This window comes from Amphibalanus amphitrite, unplaced genomic scaffold (assembly GCF_019059575.1).
Source record: "Amphibalanus amphitrite isolate SeventyFive unplaced genomic scaffold, NRLGWU_Aamphi_draft 000280F_arrow, whole genome shotgun sequence".
Classification (NCBI taxonomy): Eukaryota; Metazoa; Arthropoda; class Thecostraca; order Balanomorpha; family Balanidae; genus Amphibalanus; species Amphibalanus amphitrite.
Genome location: NW_024881775.1, coordinates 346,020 through 363,922, shown reverse-complemented (window position 1 = coordinate 363,922; position 17,903 = coordinate 346,020). Strand labels below are relative to the sequence as shown.

The window sequence follows — 17,903 nt, the reverse complement described above, 5'->3', positions numbered from 1 at the left end:
TGGAAGCTTCTTACTCGTTCTTGTACCATTGCTGGCCATCGAACCATCCAAAAGTCGCAGCTTTTCTATTTCAAACTGTCTTTCCTTCTCTCTTTCCTCACGCTCTAGTTCCTTTTCTTCACGCTCCCTTTCCCTTGTTAGCTTTCTTTCTTCCCGCTCCTGATCCTTCTCATATTGCTTCGATGCGAATTCTAGAGCTTCCAGTCCGGATAAGCCTTGTCTTGTCGCTAATTCTACGTATTTATCCATTTCGGTTTGCCCAGTGTCCTGTCACGGTCGCCAAATATGTAGCAAGAACGGTCGCGTTACTTTACATTGAATCGTATTTCGACGTAATTCGCGGAGTAAATCAACTTAAAGTTCATTCAGCCAATTATGTAGTGAATCACCGTATTATCATCACAGCAATCTCACCCCCATCCCCACTTCAACCCTCATTCACAGCCATCCATTGACCTAAATACATTTCCCATACAAATCCCGCGCAGTATCCCAGCGGGCTCCTTCACCGGACAGTAACAGACGTAAACTGTAACATTTGCAATAGACTACAAAGCCATTCTCCCACCAGGTTTATCAACTATGCGGTAAGGTGTTTCATTGATCAAATAACTAACCATAAACACCACGGGCTATCTTTGGTGTATATTTCGAATGTGGAGACATGGCTTAAATATGGATGCGTCATCGTGCACAGTTTTTGCGTTATACAAAGTATCTCGGCAAACTTCTTGCCGGAAACGCATTCAACACACACTACCCACATTCAATCGTTACAGCTACAAATCGCTTTGGCCATAAAGAGCGCTGAAGAATGCATCAACAGGACATCCGACATTGTGTTAACATTGTGTGTTTACCAAAAATGCCATTGCACAAGGTGTGCTCACCCGACATATTGGGTTGAAAATGTCAAGTGACCGAATATAGGCGATTTGTCAGACCAGAAAATACTTCGAGTGGCTTTAGACTATCAAGTGCATTGCGCAGTCAGAAATGGGACGTCAGCAAAATGTGCTTGGCACTATTTTCACTCGATGAATGTTTGGCAACACATTGAACACGCATTTGTCTCAACAGCGCACAAATGACTTCATCCGCACGGTAACATTAGAAACCGAAAATACGCATCTTGGGACACAGCCTTTTCAATGTCACATTCATGGGACCTGATAGGCATATTTCTAATTATTCTATGCATCATTCCTAGCACCGACGTCAGCCTTTAAAAGGTATCGGTGTAAGCGTGACCGAGTGTCTCTCAGAGTCCTTCCTCTTCCCAACGGTTCTGGTGAGGTCTTCCATGTGCTGGATTGAGGCCGACGTCAGTGCCGTCGGAGTCCGCAGCGGCGGTGCCGTGGTGCCCGCCGTCGGAGACGCCTTCTTGGCGGAGGCCCCCATCCTGGCCTCGGACTGACGCCGAAGCAGGGAAGGGTCCGACATCGGGTGGAACTCGTGACCCTTGTGCAGCGGAGGGAACATGGGATGCGTGGGGAACATGTGAGATGGCGGTCTGACCATGCCGCCCTGGGCCATGGCCATGTGGGAAAGCGTCAGGAGGTTCCGCATCGCCATGTCGTAGCTCAGGCGGCTGGCAAGGCTGGTGTCTACGTGCAGGGGAGGGCTGCAGAGACCACCTGGAGGGAAGCAGCAGGAGGCAGACTCCGGCATCGGAAGGGACATCGGCAGAGGTCGGTGCGGGGACATGGGCGACGAAACTGAGACCGGGGGTGTGGAAGGATAAGGAGGCTTTGTGACAGTCCCAGGATGTCTCCTTCCACTTTGCGGTGCCACCTTTCTCGGGATATTCGACGCCTTGGGGTAAGAGGGAATGGATTTCGTTGTTGTGGCACAAGTCTTCGCCTCAGAGGAATGCTTGGCTGGAGTTTGTGTTTGACCGGACGCTTTAGATGAAATCGCAGTGAGAGAGATGTGCTCCCGATTTGCGAGACTATCAACGATGGAATGAATGTCCTGGTTCTTCCCAGACTTCATTTTGAGCACACTTGACTTCGGTGATGCCACAGGCGAGCCGTACAGCATGGACGTTGAGTCGGCGGCGACAGTCTTCTTCGATGGATTGGAGAGATCCAGAGGAGTAGTCCCTCCCGCGGCATCTTGACTGACTTGAGCGCGCTTGAATTGCACGGCAGACCCCTCGTGGCTCCGCTTCAATGAAGCACTTGGCTTTGTTTCAGCGACATGAGCATTGAGAGTACGATTCCTTTGCTCGATCATAGCATGACCACGATGGTGACTCGGATTTGGGAGCTGGGTGAGCGACGGATTGGTTATGTTGTGAATAGTGTGCTGAACCTTTGGCACGTCCAACATCCTGTAGGACATTGTGTTGGATTGGAGTGGCGGCGAGGGGATGTGGAGCTTCAGTGAATAAGGCAAATTTGCCATACGTCCTGTTGAAGCCGGTCCTGCCTCCTTCCGCATGCCTTTGTCGCTGGCTTCTGAAGGCTTTGTGGAAGGTTCCGACAAAAACTCCTTTACGGTTGAAGTCGTTGACATCTTTGTGGCTGCTTGTAACTGTGCACCACTATGGATGTGTTTGCTCGGAACTTTTTGACCCGCACCATTTAACAACGAGGGCGCTTGACCAGAACCGATGACTGAAGGAGTGGGGATAGTCGGCGACTGTGGAGTGCTGCTGTTAGCCCTGGGAGTATTCAAGCTCGCTCTGGCATTGAGCTCCTTCTCAAGGCAACCTTTGGTCGTGTCGCACCGGCGTTCGTCTACTCCACTGTGGCATTGTGTCCGCCCCGATACCTCTCCATTGAATGGATGACGTGGAACGCTAAAGCTCATTGTGCCACTTGGGCTTGGGATCGAACCACCAACAGAGCTTTTGCTTGTAGCATGTCCATTGCATGGGACGCTTGGTTGATCTGTTTTCACGCTGACAGCATCGGCGATGGGTTTGCTGCCGTTATTTTTGTTTAGCACGTTAGACTCACTGTTAACTGGAGCTTGTTCAGTCAGTTTGCTTTTGACTGGTGTTGCTGTTGAGTTACCAGCAGTCTTTGTCGATTTTTTGTTTGGCACATCATACTTCGAACACGTCTGAATCTGGACCTCATCGTTATCGTTCCGTTTTCTCGGCAAGCCATCTTCTTTAATAGGTTCCTGTGGTTTTCCGTTCGAGATATTCGTTTCAACGTTCTGCACATTGGTCGTGTTCTTCTTTCCCTCTTCCACAGCCTGGTCCTCCGCCTCTTTGTCGGGTTTCCTCCTGGCGGCTTCCTCAGTCGAGCTCTGCGCTCCAGCTGCTCCCGACCTCGAACTCCCGTTCTGACATATTACCACTTCTGTGCGTCCGACTGACGGACCCTCCTCCTCAGCATCCAGGCTGGCGATGATGTCTTGGACCACCCCAGGGGAAGTCGGCTCCTCATCGTCAGGGTCAAACATCGCTTCTGGGCGGACCACAACTGAGAGTGCTGGTAAAGTGTTCGCTGATGTCAGTGAACCCGAAGAGGTGTGCTCGAGTGATGGCTTTACGGCGGCAGAAGTGAAGACCGGTGACGTGACTGCAGGCGGTAAAGGAACACTAGCCGCCGGCAGAGGAAGCTTGTCCGTAGGAGTTGGGGGAGGCATGGAACTGGACGCAGGTAATAACTGCTTGTTCGCTGATGGAGGAGATGGCAACATGATCTTTGTGTCAGCAGGTGTCGTCTCTGGCTGAATATTTGCGAGGCAAGTCACGCCTCTGAGCGTAATGTCATTGGTCAGTGAGGCTGGCGCTATTTGATGCTTGGTAACTGAGTCTAGCAGTCGGGCATCCTGGCATGCTGAACTCAGCGCAGTCGGATCTGGTGATGATGCTTCCAGTCGGGGACACTTCACTGAAAGCGTTTCGCTCGGCTCTGACGGCGCAGGGGGCCGTTTTCGTCCTCGAACCAGCCGGAACGATAAGTTCGTGATGTTCTGAAATGAGAAAAGACGACGTGGTTGTAACAGGATGGCAGCATCGCAACCGGATACGGCTGCACTATGATAAATATCGTTAGGCTGCGGTGCACAAACCTTTAATTAAAATAGCTGCCACTACTTTCCTCGTGATAGTATCCATACCGCCATCAATGTGGCGGTCATTAGCCGACAACACAAACCGGCTTCACCGCCTGCACGTTACCCATACCACTCACTGTCCAAACAAGAAACCTGCTAATCTACAACCACGGCTTTCCCAAAAAGACAGTAACAGCAGAAACGCTACATGATCAAACGTTGCTCAAATTGTTTCGCCCAGCTCCTATCACAACATGGAGTTGTTGATTACTTCAGGATAAGCTTCCGGGTTGGGAAAGTTACTCAAACTACCGCAATACTGCTATCAACAATGTCGGCTGCAGTTTTCCTTACCTGACCGAGGTAGCCCATGTATCCAAGGTCCAGCAGAGTGACGTCATCAGGTAGAACGTGCCGTCCACTGATCAGCTGCACCTGAAAAGGACAGAACATGCCAGTGACACCGGACGACCAGGGCGGGTCGACACGGGATGCGATCCTCGCCATGTGACGGTATCAGACGTGGTGATGCCATCAAACGGAAGGGGCGACCAAAGCTCTCATGGGAGATGACATATCCGCAACTTTCGACTATCCACAACTAATGCGGCCAGGATCTGAGCCGTCAGGTCCTCACTGCCGGTTGTAATCCACTCTAGGAACATGGGGCTGGTGTCTATCGGACACCTTAACCTACAGGGACGTACTACTGGCTGTCGCCACCGTCCATAAATTACTGCCGATCGTTGCTAATCGCTGTGATCGGCCGCGAAATTTAACTACTCAGCAGTGCAAAAGGTAGGCGATTACGGCCCGGAAGATTCAGCACTGCACCACTGCAGCTCGGCAGGATTATCATTCACACGGGCGATTGTCGGCGGCGTGACGTGGCATGGTCGTGCAGCGGCGGCCTTGGCAGCCGGCGCGTGCACACCCTATTAGCTACGTTAGATGGTGACCATTGCTCTGCTTTGTTGGAGACCGGACCCGGACGGCTATCCTTCCTCATGGCCACAAAACCTGACATCTGCGCCATTTCGCGAATGAATCACAGGGTGGATGGAGAAGTTTCTCGAGTTGGAGATATCCGTACCTGGATGCTAGGCGGCAGCTGATATTTGTTTCGGATGAGCTTCTGCAGCACGGTGAGGGGTGTTCCAGCCTGGCAGCGCAGGTACCGGACCGGAGGTACACCACCTGGTACGCCAGCGGTACTTGGGCTCTCCTCGTCGTCCCTGAAGAAAAGAAAGGTCATTGGAATTACCTGCGAACTTCACCGTTACAAATCAATGCTAGTTAGCGTCGCGAGGCCGTGCTTCCGCACGAGGCTCATGACACGGAACTTGTCCCAGAGTGACCTCAGGGCTGCGGCGGGGTGCTGCGGCGCGGAACAGAGCTGGCACGTCTCACGGTGAGGTCACGTACCGCGTGACGGGACGCACCAAGGACAGTGCAGCTCACGGCACGGCGCTGTACCGGGCCGAGTGGGGTGCCGACGGGTGACACGGTTTAGGTTGGCCCGCACCGCCCCGGCTGAGTGCAAGACATGGGTATATCGGCAAAGCTTTGTTGTGTTGGTGGATGCAGCTGGCTTACGGAGCTTTATACAATATACGCAATATATCCAAATAAACTCTTAGTCTAAATGTTGTTGCATGAAGTAGCATTGGAACGTTAAAAATCGGAACCTTTCCATTAACTTACTTATTTATTAAGCCACCGAAAGGATTACGTTTCTGACATATACACACTTCATAAAGTGCCACGAATAATCCCTTAAACACGGCCAAAATTAAATAATAACCGCCTCAAGAAGCTTTCCAATGTCAATGTGTCAACTTTTCTGAACCAGTTGGAGGCCTCCACCTCACATCAATGACGATCTAACCAGCTGCAGCGGAGACCGAACCCTACGACCCGGCCGTCTGCACGCCAACCGCACGGGTCGATAGGTCCGTAGTGTTTACCGTGACCGATGCGCAGCACCCAGAATGTCAGCTGTCACCGTGTGAACAGGACTCTGCGGAGCTAGAAAACTCGATACACGAAGCTACCATGGGACGGTAGCCAGGTCCAAGAGACGCCTCTGTTATAGTAGCTATAAGCTAACTAGCTGACGGTTGAAGGAGCCAAATGAAGGCATGCGGAAGTGTGGTGTACTTGTGAATGGCGTGCTTCATGGTCACGGTATAGCGTGATGTGTCGAATGAGGGCACTCGGGATTGTAGGGCTGCTCTGAGTTTATGTTTCGAAAAACGTTTCGATTAATATATACGGAATATTATGTCAGAGAGCTGTCGCAGGATATCGAAAACAAATTGCATATAGCTATCATTGGTGTATGATACTACGATAGCCGTCCCAATTAAATGACTGATTTAAAAAAAAAAATGTTTCCATTGGTGTAATCGCTCCCGACATCCACAAGGCTAAGTACTCGTTCAAATAGCATTCCTTGAACTGAGTCGTTTTCTGCTTCTGTATGGCATCAAAGCATATAGCGGCGGAACGGGGAGGGCACCGGGGCACCGTGCCCCCTTTGATTTTGGCATTTTAACATTAGCCCTATGGGCGTTGCATGGAAAGAATGGGACCAAAAGTCGGCAGTGCCCCCTTACTTGAAGGTGTTCCGCCGCTACTGCATCAAAGCACATCCATTCGTTTTATGCCGTACATTTGCTACATATTTTGTGTTACAAATGGTGTGTATTTTTTACTTTCTTCGAAAATTTAAAAAAAAACAGTCAAACTACTCACCTGTTAGCGTCGAACATGGCCAGTCGCAGCTGGAGGGGCTCGTCGGGGGTGAAGACGTGAGGCACGTAGGAGGAAACGTCTCCCTTGGCCCAGCTCGGCAGCTCCGGGTCTGGAAACACACACAAAACACACCACGGTAAAGGGCCTGAGACACATGAGAAAGTGCGAACGCTTGCAGCAGCTAAGAAACTTCGTGTGTGGTACAGTTTAGCAAGCCACTCAGCGAACAGAACACCATCATACAACATAGTTTTTGCAGTGGCGACCGTTTGTGGATGCACTGCCAGCTCCGTGGAGAGCAGTTCCTGATGGAACCAAATTTTCTTCAAAATATGATTTTAAAATCCAGCAAGTCGCGATGCATTAAGATGAAAAATGACAGTAGCGTACCCCTCTTCTCTCACTCCGGCTTGACACGTATTCTGTGCTCGCACAGCGATACGCATTTCGTATCGTGTATTCAATATTGCATCGCCTCTCCCCTCTTACGTGGCAGGGAGTTACTCGTTCCGTTCCGGCCGTGGCTATTTCACGGGTGAGTGGCCATTCGTTCAGCAGACCCTCGGGTGGACACGCCCATTCCTCCGTCGGAGGGGCGCGGCGCCACGCACACGCTATTATCGGCCCTGCTGCCAGTTATTGCTTATCGATCGGAACACCTCGCGTTCCCAGGAAGGCGAGGGGCAAGGACCGCCCAGGACGGGACTGCAATCAAAAGTGACGTGTTGTGGCGGCATCACAATCCAGGAGGTCTCTTCTCTACTATCCTACCGTCTGCGGCTTGTGTCAGTTCGAGCGCGGAGAAACATATACATACCAGAACATCGTGCTACATTGCAGGTTGATACATTTACTGCTGACTAAGCCGCTGCCGCCATCGGAGATAGACGTGTACACAGCGTCATCTCAGGCGGTTTATGCAAGACCACCGTCTACAGGACATGCCGGAGACCTCTCACAAATACCGCCCCTGTTCCCCGCTGTGCACGTGCGGTCTACTCAAGCAGCGGTGCCCCTGTATTTATTCTGAGCGCGGTCTTGCCGGTCTTGTTCACGTATCAGATCGACCGATAAGTGCGCGCTCAGCCGAGACATATGGTGTGGTCAGAGAGTTTAAATGACAGTTGTCGTTGGAAAGGGGGGTTAGCAGTATGTAGAGTGGGGTGCAACATTATGTAGTTCCAACAGACAATATCGGCGCATGTAGATGAAGGAACCATAGAAGGATCTCGCTGAGTATTGGGGCGATATTTGGATGCATAAGGAATTTGGGGACCTGGCGAAACGTGTTTGAGGAACTATGTATTTTTTAGATAATACCAATAACTTTATTTGTCAGAAGTTTTGGAACTGAGATCGAACGAGCTACTGAGTACTGAGCACCATCTATGAAGCTGTATTTTCCTCCCCCGAGTCAGCAAGCGCAGTGGATCTGTGCAGGAGGGCAATACGGCGAAGTCGTGTCAAGGGATGTCCATTGAAGGGATGGGATGCGCCAGGGATGCCCCTGGCGTCTCGTGAAGTTCGGTCCTATGTATACCCTCACAACAAGTCGCGCCAAGAAAGCGGCTAACGACATGCTCTCGAAGCTAAGAAGTGGAAAATCAACTAAGAAGTGGAAAATATCACATACACATAGAGGAGACCCCGATGAGCCAATTAGCACATGACAGTTACGAGAAATGCGCCACCGGAGAAAATGCGTCTTGGAGAAGGTGTGCCTAAGTTATTGACTGAATTGTCTGTACCGCAACATGACGGCTGTCTTGGCAGCACCTTCAACACAGACGGCAGCCCCCCGCAGCCGCCGGTCGCCATTCCGAGGCCTCAGTCGGCTCCGACAGCTCATAAATTGGCCATTGGTGAGATAGCCATCTGAAGGGTGTGAGTGCCAGAGGTCGTGGGTGGCCTCCCTGGACACGCGCGCGCCGCGCCTGCGCCTTTCACGCCGCGCCAGGCTCCTGCAGCGGCAGCGGGACGTGACCTCGACACGGACCCCAGCAGCCGTCACAAACGTACCGCTATCGCAGTTAGACCTATTGCCAGGCATGACGAGCGGATTGTGCGGTGACGGCAGACCTGCGGCGGACAGCCACCCCTTCATCCGGGCCGAACTCACCTGCGTAGGGCCTCTGCTCGTAGAAGTCCCTCCTCTGTTGCATCTCTTGGGTGAAGAGGTCCGGCACCATCTTGTAAACCAGCGTCTGCAGGATGCCGTCGGCCCTGGAATCCACAATACATAGAGTCAGTGGTCAGTGCAACCTGCTCAGGAACTGGTTTTGGGCTCACCGTGTTTGGCTGGTGCCCCAGTTTCCCGAACATGAAGGCTTCCATGAGTTTAAAGGCACATACGTCAACGACTTAACAAGCAAACATTGCAGCCAAAACTGGTATCGGTGAATGCACTGCGGCACAACGACGTCCTTCAGGGAATTCAGCAAAGGGTGCCTCGCTGACTTTACTGTGCTGATTGTATTTTCCGAGTAACTTGTGAACAGCTCATGATGAATGCACTACACAACCTCTAACAATCTCCATGCACATGTTGCATATGCATTTGAATTCCGGCTGTGGGCGGACTCCTCACGAGTTGCATGCAGTGGCACGCGCCTCGCTCTGCAGTCCGGCCGTACTCGGCCTGCCGCCGCCGCCCCGACCAGCCGCTTCCTAGACGAGCGTGACCCAGTCTCGTGAGACCGACTGTGGTATACGGACCGGCCGGCCCGTCACTCGGCCGCTAACCAGTCACCTCGACGGCTTTTTTTTTTTTTGCCTGTCACGCGAGCTGGGAGCACTGCGGCTGCCCGGAGAGGTATCGACGGCACATGTAGGTAATTCTCTCAGTAGTTGGACATGGTGTGAAGCAATTCGTTGTTGCTCATTATTAGACAACTGTTCCTGCTTTTAGATTCCTTATTTATCTTGATATGTTGCAGTCGTGGCGTTACGGTACCCCAACGTTAAATTAGCCGAAATAATGCGAGTGGTGATTCAATACGTATTGTGCAATGCATGACGACTAACGAGCGCCAGGAATCAGTTTAACCCTATTAGTGGCAGGCTCCTGGCTACCCCCTATTATAGTCTGTTCCATTCCAAGTTTGCAGCCGAAGCGCCGCACTCATAACAGCACGTGAACAACGCTAGTGCAACTTTTTATGCAAATGCGCCAACGGATTGGAAAGCTGCGCATTTGAGACTTGATTTGACGCTCTTCAACAGTCACAATGTCGTCAATTTTGTCGGCTATTATATTATCAATTAATATGTACTTAATTGTTAATATGTAAATTTTGTATTTAATATTTATTCTTTTCAAAATGTTCTAAAATCAGTACGCACTTCAGGGCGGTGCGGTCACCAGATAGCAAACAAGTCGGACAGGCACACAGGCACACGATGTGCTCGTATTTTTCCGCAAGAAGTGGAGGCGACGGGCGTCTGAAAATTGGCCTAGGTGCAAAGTCCGCCTAGGTATTGCCGTCGCCTATGCGCCACCGGACCGGAGCAGCGGAGCAATCAGAAGAAAAAAAATATTGAGATGGTGATGACATCTCCAAGAGAGCTGATAACCCGAGGTCGGTCTGCGGACGGATTGCAAGAAAACAAAAGCGGATGAAATAAAAATATCAGCACTAAATATTGTCAGTGGTGTGCTGTTTATGGCAAAGTGTTCAAACGACCTGATCTATCATAGCCGTAAACGAAATAAAAATGTTTACGCCAAGCAGAGGCTAGCACGTAATACAACTGGATTGGCAGATTTTAATGCTGCTCGACAGGATGATGCCTTGCGAGATCACTTTTTTGTTCAAATATACAGTTTCAATTTTGTTTTGCGTTTCAGGGTTAACCCGCGCCCAGATGGGGTCTGCCGAGCAACGCGGTCTGATGGGGGGGGGGCCATTTTGGCCCCCCCTCAGATCTCGAGAACCACGCAACATAGCGACAAGCGGTAAACGGTGTTGGATAGCCCCAACAGGGAACTACCTTGTGACCCAATTTCATTGACCTCGGTCAAACCGATGACGTCACAGGTCAGGTCAAAGGTCGAATTTTCACCGTTTACAGGCATTTCAAGAAATGCGTTGTAAAATCGTGTAAAATGCATTTCATTGAAAATCATCGATGGGGAAATGTTCTTCAAACACATATTTTGCTATTTGAGGTCACTGATACCAGGTCAGGTCACAGAGGTCAGGTCACTGGGGGGTCACAATATGAAAGTGTCGTGTGATACATGTTTTATGGTCCATTTTACATGACAAATGCGATTATGTGGGTCAGACAGACTTTAGGGCCAGCTTAGGTCATGTTTTGGTCAAGGTCAGGTCAAGGTCAGGTCAAGGTCAGGTCAAATTAGGTCAAATTTCAAAGTTGATATTTTTGCATAAAATGGGTATCGATTCGATGCAGCTCGTCACGGGGAGTTCAATGGTGGTCTCCGTTTTGCGCTACGAGGTCTAGAATTGCTAAAAATTGAGTTCAAAAATTTGACGTCATCAATTTTTAACAGTTTTTTCGCTATAACTTGGCCAAAAAAAGAGATATCGATCTAAAATTTGGTATGTATATCAAAGAGCGCAGGGACTATCACATATATTCCGGTTTTTTCGAAATTCGAAAATTTTTTGGAAATTTTTAGAGTTTTTCTAAAAAAATCAATTTTTTTGATTTTTGGGGGTCAAAATCCAAAAATTTCAAAAATCCGAGATAGCAGTTTTGTAGCGCCGTTTTTTCTCTACACAACCACATAAAGAACTTTAAAATTGCTTGTGAACTGTAGAATTGGTGAGCGTTTCAAGATGTCATGTTTTTTTGCTCATTTTTACTCGAACATGACCTCAGTTTGACCTCAATAACTCCTGACCTGAGGTGACCTGTGACTTGAAATTTTGTGTGAAGGTGTCAAATTGATGTCCGGTAAGGTACCCAAAATTTGGCGGCGCTGCGCGCCGCCGTTTTCTCGCTATTTAAGAAAAACCACAGGGGGGGGGGCAAAATGGCCCCCCCCATCAGGGCGCGGGTTAACACAAAATACGGAAAACGTTGGGCACACGTGTCTTCAAAATATTCTGGGGTAAGGCCCTGTAAATATCGCCGGGTATTTTCGCCGCAGGAACTCCGCAAAAGTCCTCCTTGATTTTTCATTGCTCCCCACGTGCGAATGGCGGGCAGCGCTTCGGCTGCAAACTTGGAATGGAACAGACTATAGTGGCAGGGGGGGGGGGCTGTTTACGACCCCCCCCCTTGATATCTCGAGATCTAACGGGCCGATTTTCAAAATTCAAACGGCATTCGAATTCGCTCAACGTGATCTACATTTCTAAAAAATAAAAATTAAAAATGTCAATAGGGGGGGGGGGGTAGAGGGGGGTAAAAACGGGCAAATTGCAGATACATTTTAGACTGTTTATCACGGCCAGGTTTCTGAACCAATCTTAACGCAACTTTTGCCGATCGATAGAGAATGAACCAAGAATTCACATGGATGCTAAAAATATGCATTTTCAAAAATCATAGGCGGATACAGATAATTGAGATTGGGGGTACACAAAAAGTATAGTAAATAAGGTTTTTGTTGGTACTGTTTCTAAAAAGGGTGGCAATGGTCTTGTTATGTTACAATTTTCTTATGAGAAAACGACTACAATTGTATTATTCATGCATAGGCGGTGTCAGGGCACCTATGCTGGGAGGTAAAACATAACCCCCCTTTTTGGACGCCTGGATCCGCCTATTATAGCAAAAACGTGTCAAAAAAGAGGATGCACAATAACTTTGTATATGTTATCACATGATACCTTTCATTCAATGTTCGTAAAAATGGTGTATACAGTTATAATACATCAGCATCGTGATCTTCGCCCTAAATGACTTGCTTCACGAATAGGACCCCCCAATTCCCAGTGCTCTGGAGCCGCCCCTGGTAAAGGTATGAACTTGAAACTTTCAGGGAATGTGCCCAATTTAGTTTTAGGAAAAGTCAGAAAATTTCAGCATCGTACGAGTAGCTTCAGCGGTTTCGGAGATATTCCCGAAAAACCTGAGGGGTGGATAAAAACAACCCCCCCCCCCTGCCACTGATAGGGTTAAACTTTACACCTGAGGTTGAGAACACATTTTGCAGCACCTCTGCTTATTGTCAAGACCGCTACAATTTTTCAGTAGCATCGAATTAATTGCAAATTCCATACACGCGGCTTTGTATGGAATTATATAAGGTCCTAACCAAGCGACTGGAGACATTAAGCAGCGTTTCTCAACTCATCCGGTTGTTTTTACTCAGTCCCATCACGGCCTTTCCCCTGCCGGGAGCCCTCTTTCCGCCAGACGCGCTGTCAGTCGAACGTCCAATCAACAGCGGCGCAAAAACTCTGCCCTCTGCTGATTGGTCGGTCGACGCTCGTGAAGATCCGGTGTCTGATAAAGGTTTCGTTTTAGAACAGATGTGTCACAGGACTGGTTGGTTGTGCACCGTTACGCGTAACGTGACTGTGAGGACACAACCCGTGACAGAATGTGAAACATGAGCCGTAACGTATAGGGCTTAATTTGGAACGAAAATTTCGAGGATTTAGCTACATCATTGTGTGCAACGAGAAGCAAATGAAACCTTCAAATCATAAATAGCATGTTTCGATGGTTGACTTAAACCGTGACTCATGAGCCAGGGCCCCACATCACTAACAATGCCGAAAAACTCAGATTCAACCTGTGAGTTTAAGCACCGCTTTCTTGAGCAGGGCCATTGCGACCGGATCAGATGATCGTGCATCACTGAGAGCTTAACGTGGGAAACGTTCCAAGGCCGCGTCTTTCTTCGCCTTTATCTCCTATAACATTAATGGCTTTGATGTAAGACACGGAAAGTAAGAACTATAAAAAAGAAAATTATCGCTTTAATCATGCGGAAAAACACCCTTTGTGAGAACCAACCGATTCATCGGTTCGCCGCTCGTATATCACGTACAGCGCTTCTAATAAAAAACTCGCCATGAACACTGGTCTCTTTCCAGTAATTATTTTTGTAATTATCAATTTTTGGCAAATCGTTATAAGAGGCGAGTGCTAAACCAATTTACCATTACCTCGTCAGCATCTGTCACATGCCTGCCAATGCTTCAACTGTTACTGAAACGGCATCCGTCACTTTTAAGTTTTATCCACCTTTCCGAGACCGCTACATTTTCAGCGTGATATCTCCTTTGCACCAGTCTGCAGACCTCACAACATATTTTGCGGTTATGTGAGGTGGCTTTCATAGTTCAGAAATGATAAACGGTCGTATGATACCGATCATCGGTCAGGAAAACAGCTCCTGTTGCTGAGTGGACCAATCTTTGTAACTGACAGTGAAATTGACAGTCGTGATGTCAGTTGTCAATCAGGCGTTGGTTTGACAGATCACCGACAATCAGGAATGATCACGGCAGCACTTAAACTGCCTCGGCGCGCGGGTCAGCGGAGCTTACAGCTGATCGATTGCGCAGCACGAGCCTATGCGCCAATTAACGACCCTGTCGGAAATGGCACCGGTGGCTCACGAACGCACATATTTCAGACTCGGCCGCGACGGCTCAATAGACAATGGCAAAACTTTGGAGACACCTCAGCTGAAAACTGAGAGGATTTTACGAAAGTCAGGCTCAACGGTTAGACAATGAAACAACTTTGAGGGCGATGTTTGAAAGTTAAAACTAAGATTAAGAAGATGGCTCAACAGGGTGGCGGAATGGCGGATGGTGCCTTTGACAGAAGCTGTTAGCTGTGCACTTATGCTGATACATTTTTTTTCGCCCCTTCTTCGACAAAGAGGCGAAGCTTTGCGATAGTAAATACTATTATTTACTCCATGTCTCTTTGTACTCATAGCTGGGGATTCCTGAGTAGGTAATCTACTTTTCGTATTTAGGCCAACCAATGTGGTCGAATTAGCCATCTGACGTTTTCTCAGCAAACGATAATTCAATCAACAAAGCTGTTCCGGTAAGCTCTAAGCCATGTCTGAAAGCCGTGTGTTTCGGTCCAATAGTCCGCCCACTCGCCCGCCTCTATAAGCTGTGCCAATTCAGTCGGTGATCCGGTTAGCCCCCCCCCCCCCCCCCCCGACAGCGGAGGGTGTGGGGGAGGCTTTTTCCCAACCGTCAGCCAGTGACGATCATAATAATCACCCTCCCTTCTCCCCACATACATCCCTTCCTGTCTGACCCATAGTAATCATGAGTGACGCCTACCACGTCGTTTTAAATGTAGCGGTCGGCCATGAAGACGAAGTGCTGGGGCAATAAAACGTCTTCTCTGTCGGTATTAGGGCGTTCTATGTCGCAATTTGTAAATCGTGATATGGACATTAAATGATCCTCATTCATAGCTAGTCTGTCGCCAAGAAGCTGGACAAAAAGAATAGTTGCATTGAATGCATTGCAATGCAAACCATAGGGGAAGTTGGGGCAATGCCGGAGTTGGGGCAAAGCCGAAATTCGAGATATTTCTAAAACCGTACGACATAGATGCCACGTCTCAGTGATGCTCTGAAGCTTAAGTGACTACAATTATCGCATGTTTGTTACGAGTCGTCATTTGGAATACTTCGGCTGTGAGGGCGCCAAAAGCGTTTTCAAGGTACGTTTCCCTTGTACTACATGCGCCTTTGAAGCTGCATTTCTTACTCATTATGCTACCGTTTGTCTGGCCAATTCGGTCAAGTAATCTTCAGCATGTCTTTGCATAAGTGTGCTGCCTATTTGAAATTTATACAGCACGTTTAGAAGTTATGGGCCTGCAAATGAAAGTATGGATGGCTGGGGTAATGCCGAAAACGTGCAATTACGCACGTTAAAGCACGCTACGTGGACTTCACTGCTGTAGAATAGCAACGCGTATTTTTAGTCAAACAAATTACACTTTCAGCCGGCACAACGGCCTGTTACCATTAAGGAATGATTTACCTGGCATTTTCTTATTATATCACACAATTATAACTTCCAGTGTGCACCAAGCGTCCTAAAGCTCTTAAAGGGACCCTCTCACCTTCAAAAAAGTTAATGAATTGGCATGAAAGTGATGTCGCTCGGTTCAGAAAGAGCAAAAACGAATATCTACCAAATTCCATCGAAAAATATTCACCGGTTTTCAAGATATTAGACTTTTACTTCTGTTTACTTTTTGGGATCTCCGCTGTTCCTAGCGACTTTATTTGAATGTGCGGCATTTGTTGCGCGCAAAGCAGCATATACCACCGCGTGCTACAAAACGTTTTAGTCAAACATTTAAAAATCGTTAGATATCTGCGATGACGTCACACATTCAGAGGGGTATTCCTATGCATTAGCCCCTCTGAATCAAAATGCTGCAATTTTGAAATTCAATATTTCCGATTTAAGGCATTTCTCGATGTTGTGAGTGCCGAAACCGGTAATTGTGAGCCAGGGACCCCATTTTGGCTATCTCAACTCAAATCTAATGTTAAGGTGGGAGGGTCCCTTTAAAACGCGTGTCAGCTTTGATGAATTTTGGATAAAGTTTGAGATAAATTGGCAAAACATCAATGTCGGCATTCCTCGTAGATCATTTATCCCATTTTCGGCTTTCCCGCAGTCCGGGGCAATGCCGAAAAAGTCAGTTCTTTGATATTTTTAGTTTTTGCGCTTAACGGTATGCGAATTCATCAAATGCGCCTGGTATGTTTGAAAGACAAAAGACTGGCCTCTCGAATGACGCCAACAAGAATAGCTTATGTTGTCTACCTTGCGTGCTATGGGCGTCAGAAAAAAAGTATTCGGCGTTCCCCCAACTTCCCCTAATTTGTAACCATTCCAGTGCCATGATCACTATCACCCGTCTTTTGTCCTTACCTGAGACTGGAGGCGCCTTTCGTCCTGTGAATCTTCACCTCGCAGATTGGACAGTACGCGCTGGCCTCCAGATGTCGCAGAATACACGATCGACAAACTGAAACCAGACACAGGCCGTCACATATCACCAGCTCAGCGCGCGTCAAAGTTCAGCCGGAGCTGAAAATAGAGCCTGGTGACCCAGACCCGCCCGGACATCAGCTATTTCCTGGTGGGTTGCGACATGCCGGAAAGTCCTTCAGTCGACCGCCGTGCTGCCGGGTGCACAGAGGAGGTCTCTATCCTCTCAGAGAGTGGGGCGGGATAATTGGTCGCAGCTAGCCACTGCAGCTGGAACGGCTAATCGGTCAGCAGACGCGCCGGTCTAACATTAGACGCGGCGCCCGGACCAAATTGATGGCGCGCCCCGCCTGCCACGTGCTAACACACGTGTCACCAGCACGTGCCTGAAGGTGAACCTACGGCAAACACGTGCCGCTGATGGCAGGCAGCCGGCGGCCATGGCGCTAACAGAGAGGAACATACGTGGCGAAGCCGTGTTTGACGAAATCCCTTGCTGATACACCTTAACGCGGTGTTTAAAAATGAGCGCCGATTTCATTAGAACTATGATTTGCTCGCATTAGGAATAAACTTTATCAGAGTCTTAACCAGTACATTTTGAAGCACCATCAAGCCCGATGAGGTACTCACATGTGTGTAGACATTCGACGATGGTGGTCGCATCGATGAAGTACCCGGCACAGAGGACACAGGTGATGTGTGACCTCAGGTCACCCAGACGGGGTCGATCACCCTCCTGCCGCTCCGAGCCGTCCTCTGACGAACCGAGCACCGATGACGTCATGGTGCCGTGACCTGCAACAACGGATAGACGTTATCAGCAACGGCACGACGTTTCTCATAATGAGGGTGCGTTTTAACAAGTGAGGAAATTCTACATGTATGAACAACAATGCAACGTAATTATAAATTGAGAGGGCGCTATTGAGCAGTGACCAATGACTACTGACCAGCAACTAGTGACGGAGCCATTCGTCCGTATGTACATGACATGTCACAGCGGCGCGTTGAGGGACAATCAATGGTCACCTACCCCGGACTCTCCGGTCAAGTCTGCCCCAAGTGAGTCGCGTGGGACACACCGACACCAAATGGAAGCAAATGCGTCGCAGTCGACGTGCCCAAATCGACGCAGCGTCGGCGCGGCCAGCCGGGAAGCTTCTGGCACGACCGACTCGGTCGAATGACGCCGTAAATGTTGCTACG

At 49.0% G+C, this 17,903-nt stretch overlaps 1 protein-coding gene across 1 annotated transcript in view; it reads right to left on the bottom strand.

The window, feature by feature from the left end:
* Positions 1-630: 630 nt before the first annotated feature.
* Positions 631-17,903, bottom strand: part of LOC122387281 (mucin-17-like) — a 69,128-nt gene continuing 51,855 nt past the window's right edge. Inside the window, exons 2-8 of the mRNA XM_043377354.1 lie at positions 17,328-17,492; positions 16,635-16,731; positions 8,897-9,000; positions 6,778-6,886; positions 5,114-5,255; positions 4,375-4,455; positions 631-3,936 (exon numbers count right to left, since the gene is read on the bottom strand). Coding sequence (XP_043233289.1) covers positions 1,219-3,936; positions 4,375-4,455; positions 5,114-5,255; positions 6,778-6,886; positions 8,897-9,000; positions 16,635-16,731; positions 17,328-17,481 — 3,405 coding nt within the window. The 5' untranslated portion in view covers positions 17,482-17,492 and the 3' untranslated portion in view covers positions 631-1,218. The remainder of the gene's footprint in view (positions 3,937-4,374; positions 4,456-5,113; positions 5,256-6,777; positions 6,887-8,896; positions 9,001-16,634; positions 16,732-17,327; positions 17,493-17,903) is intronic.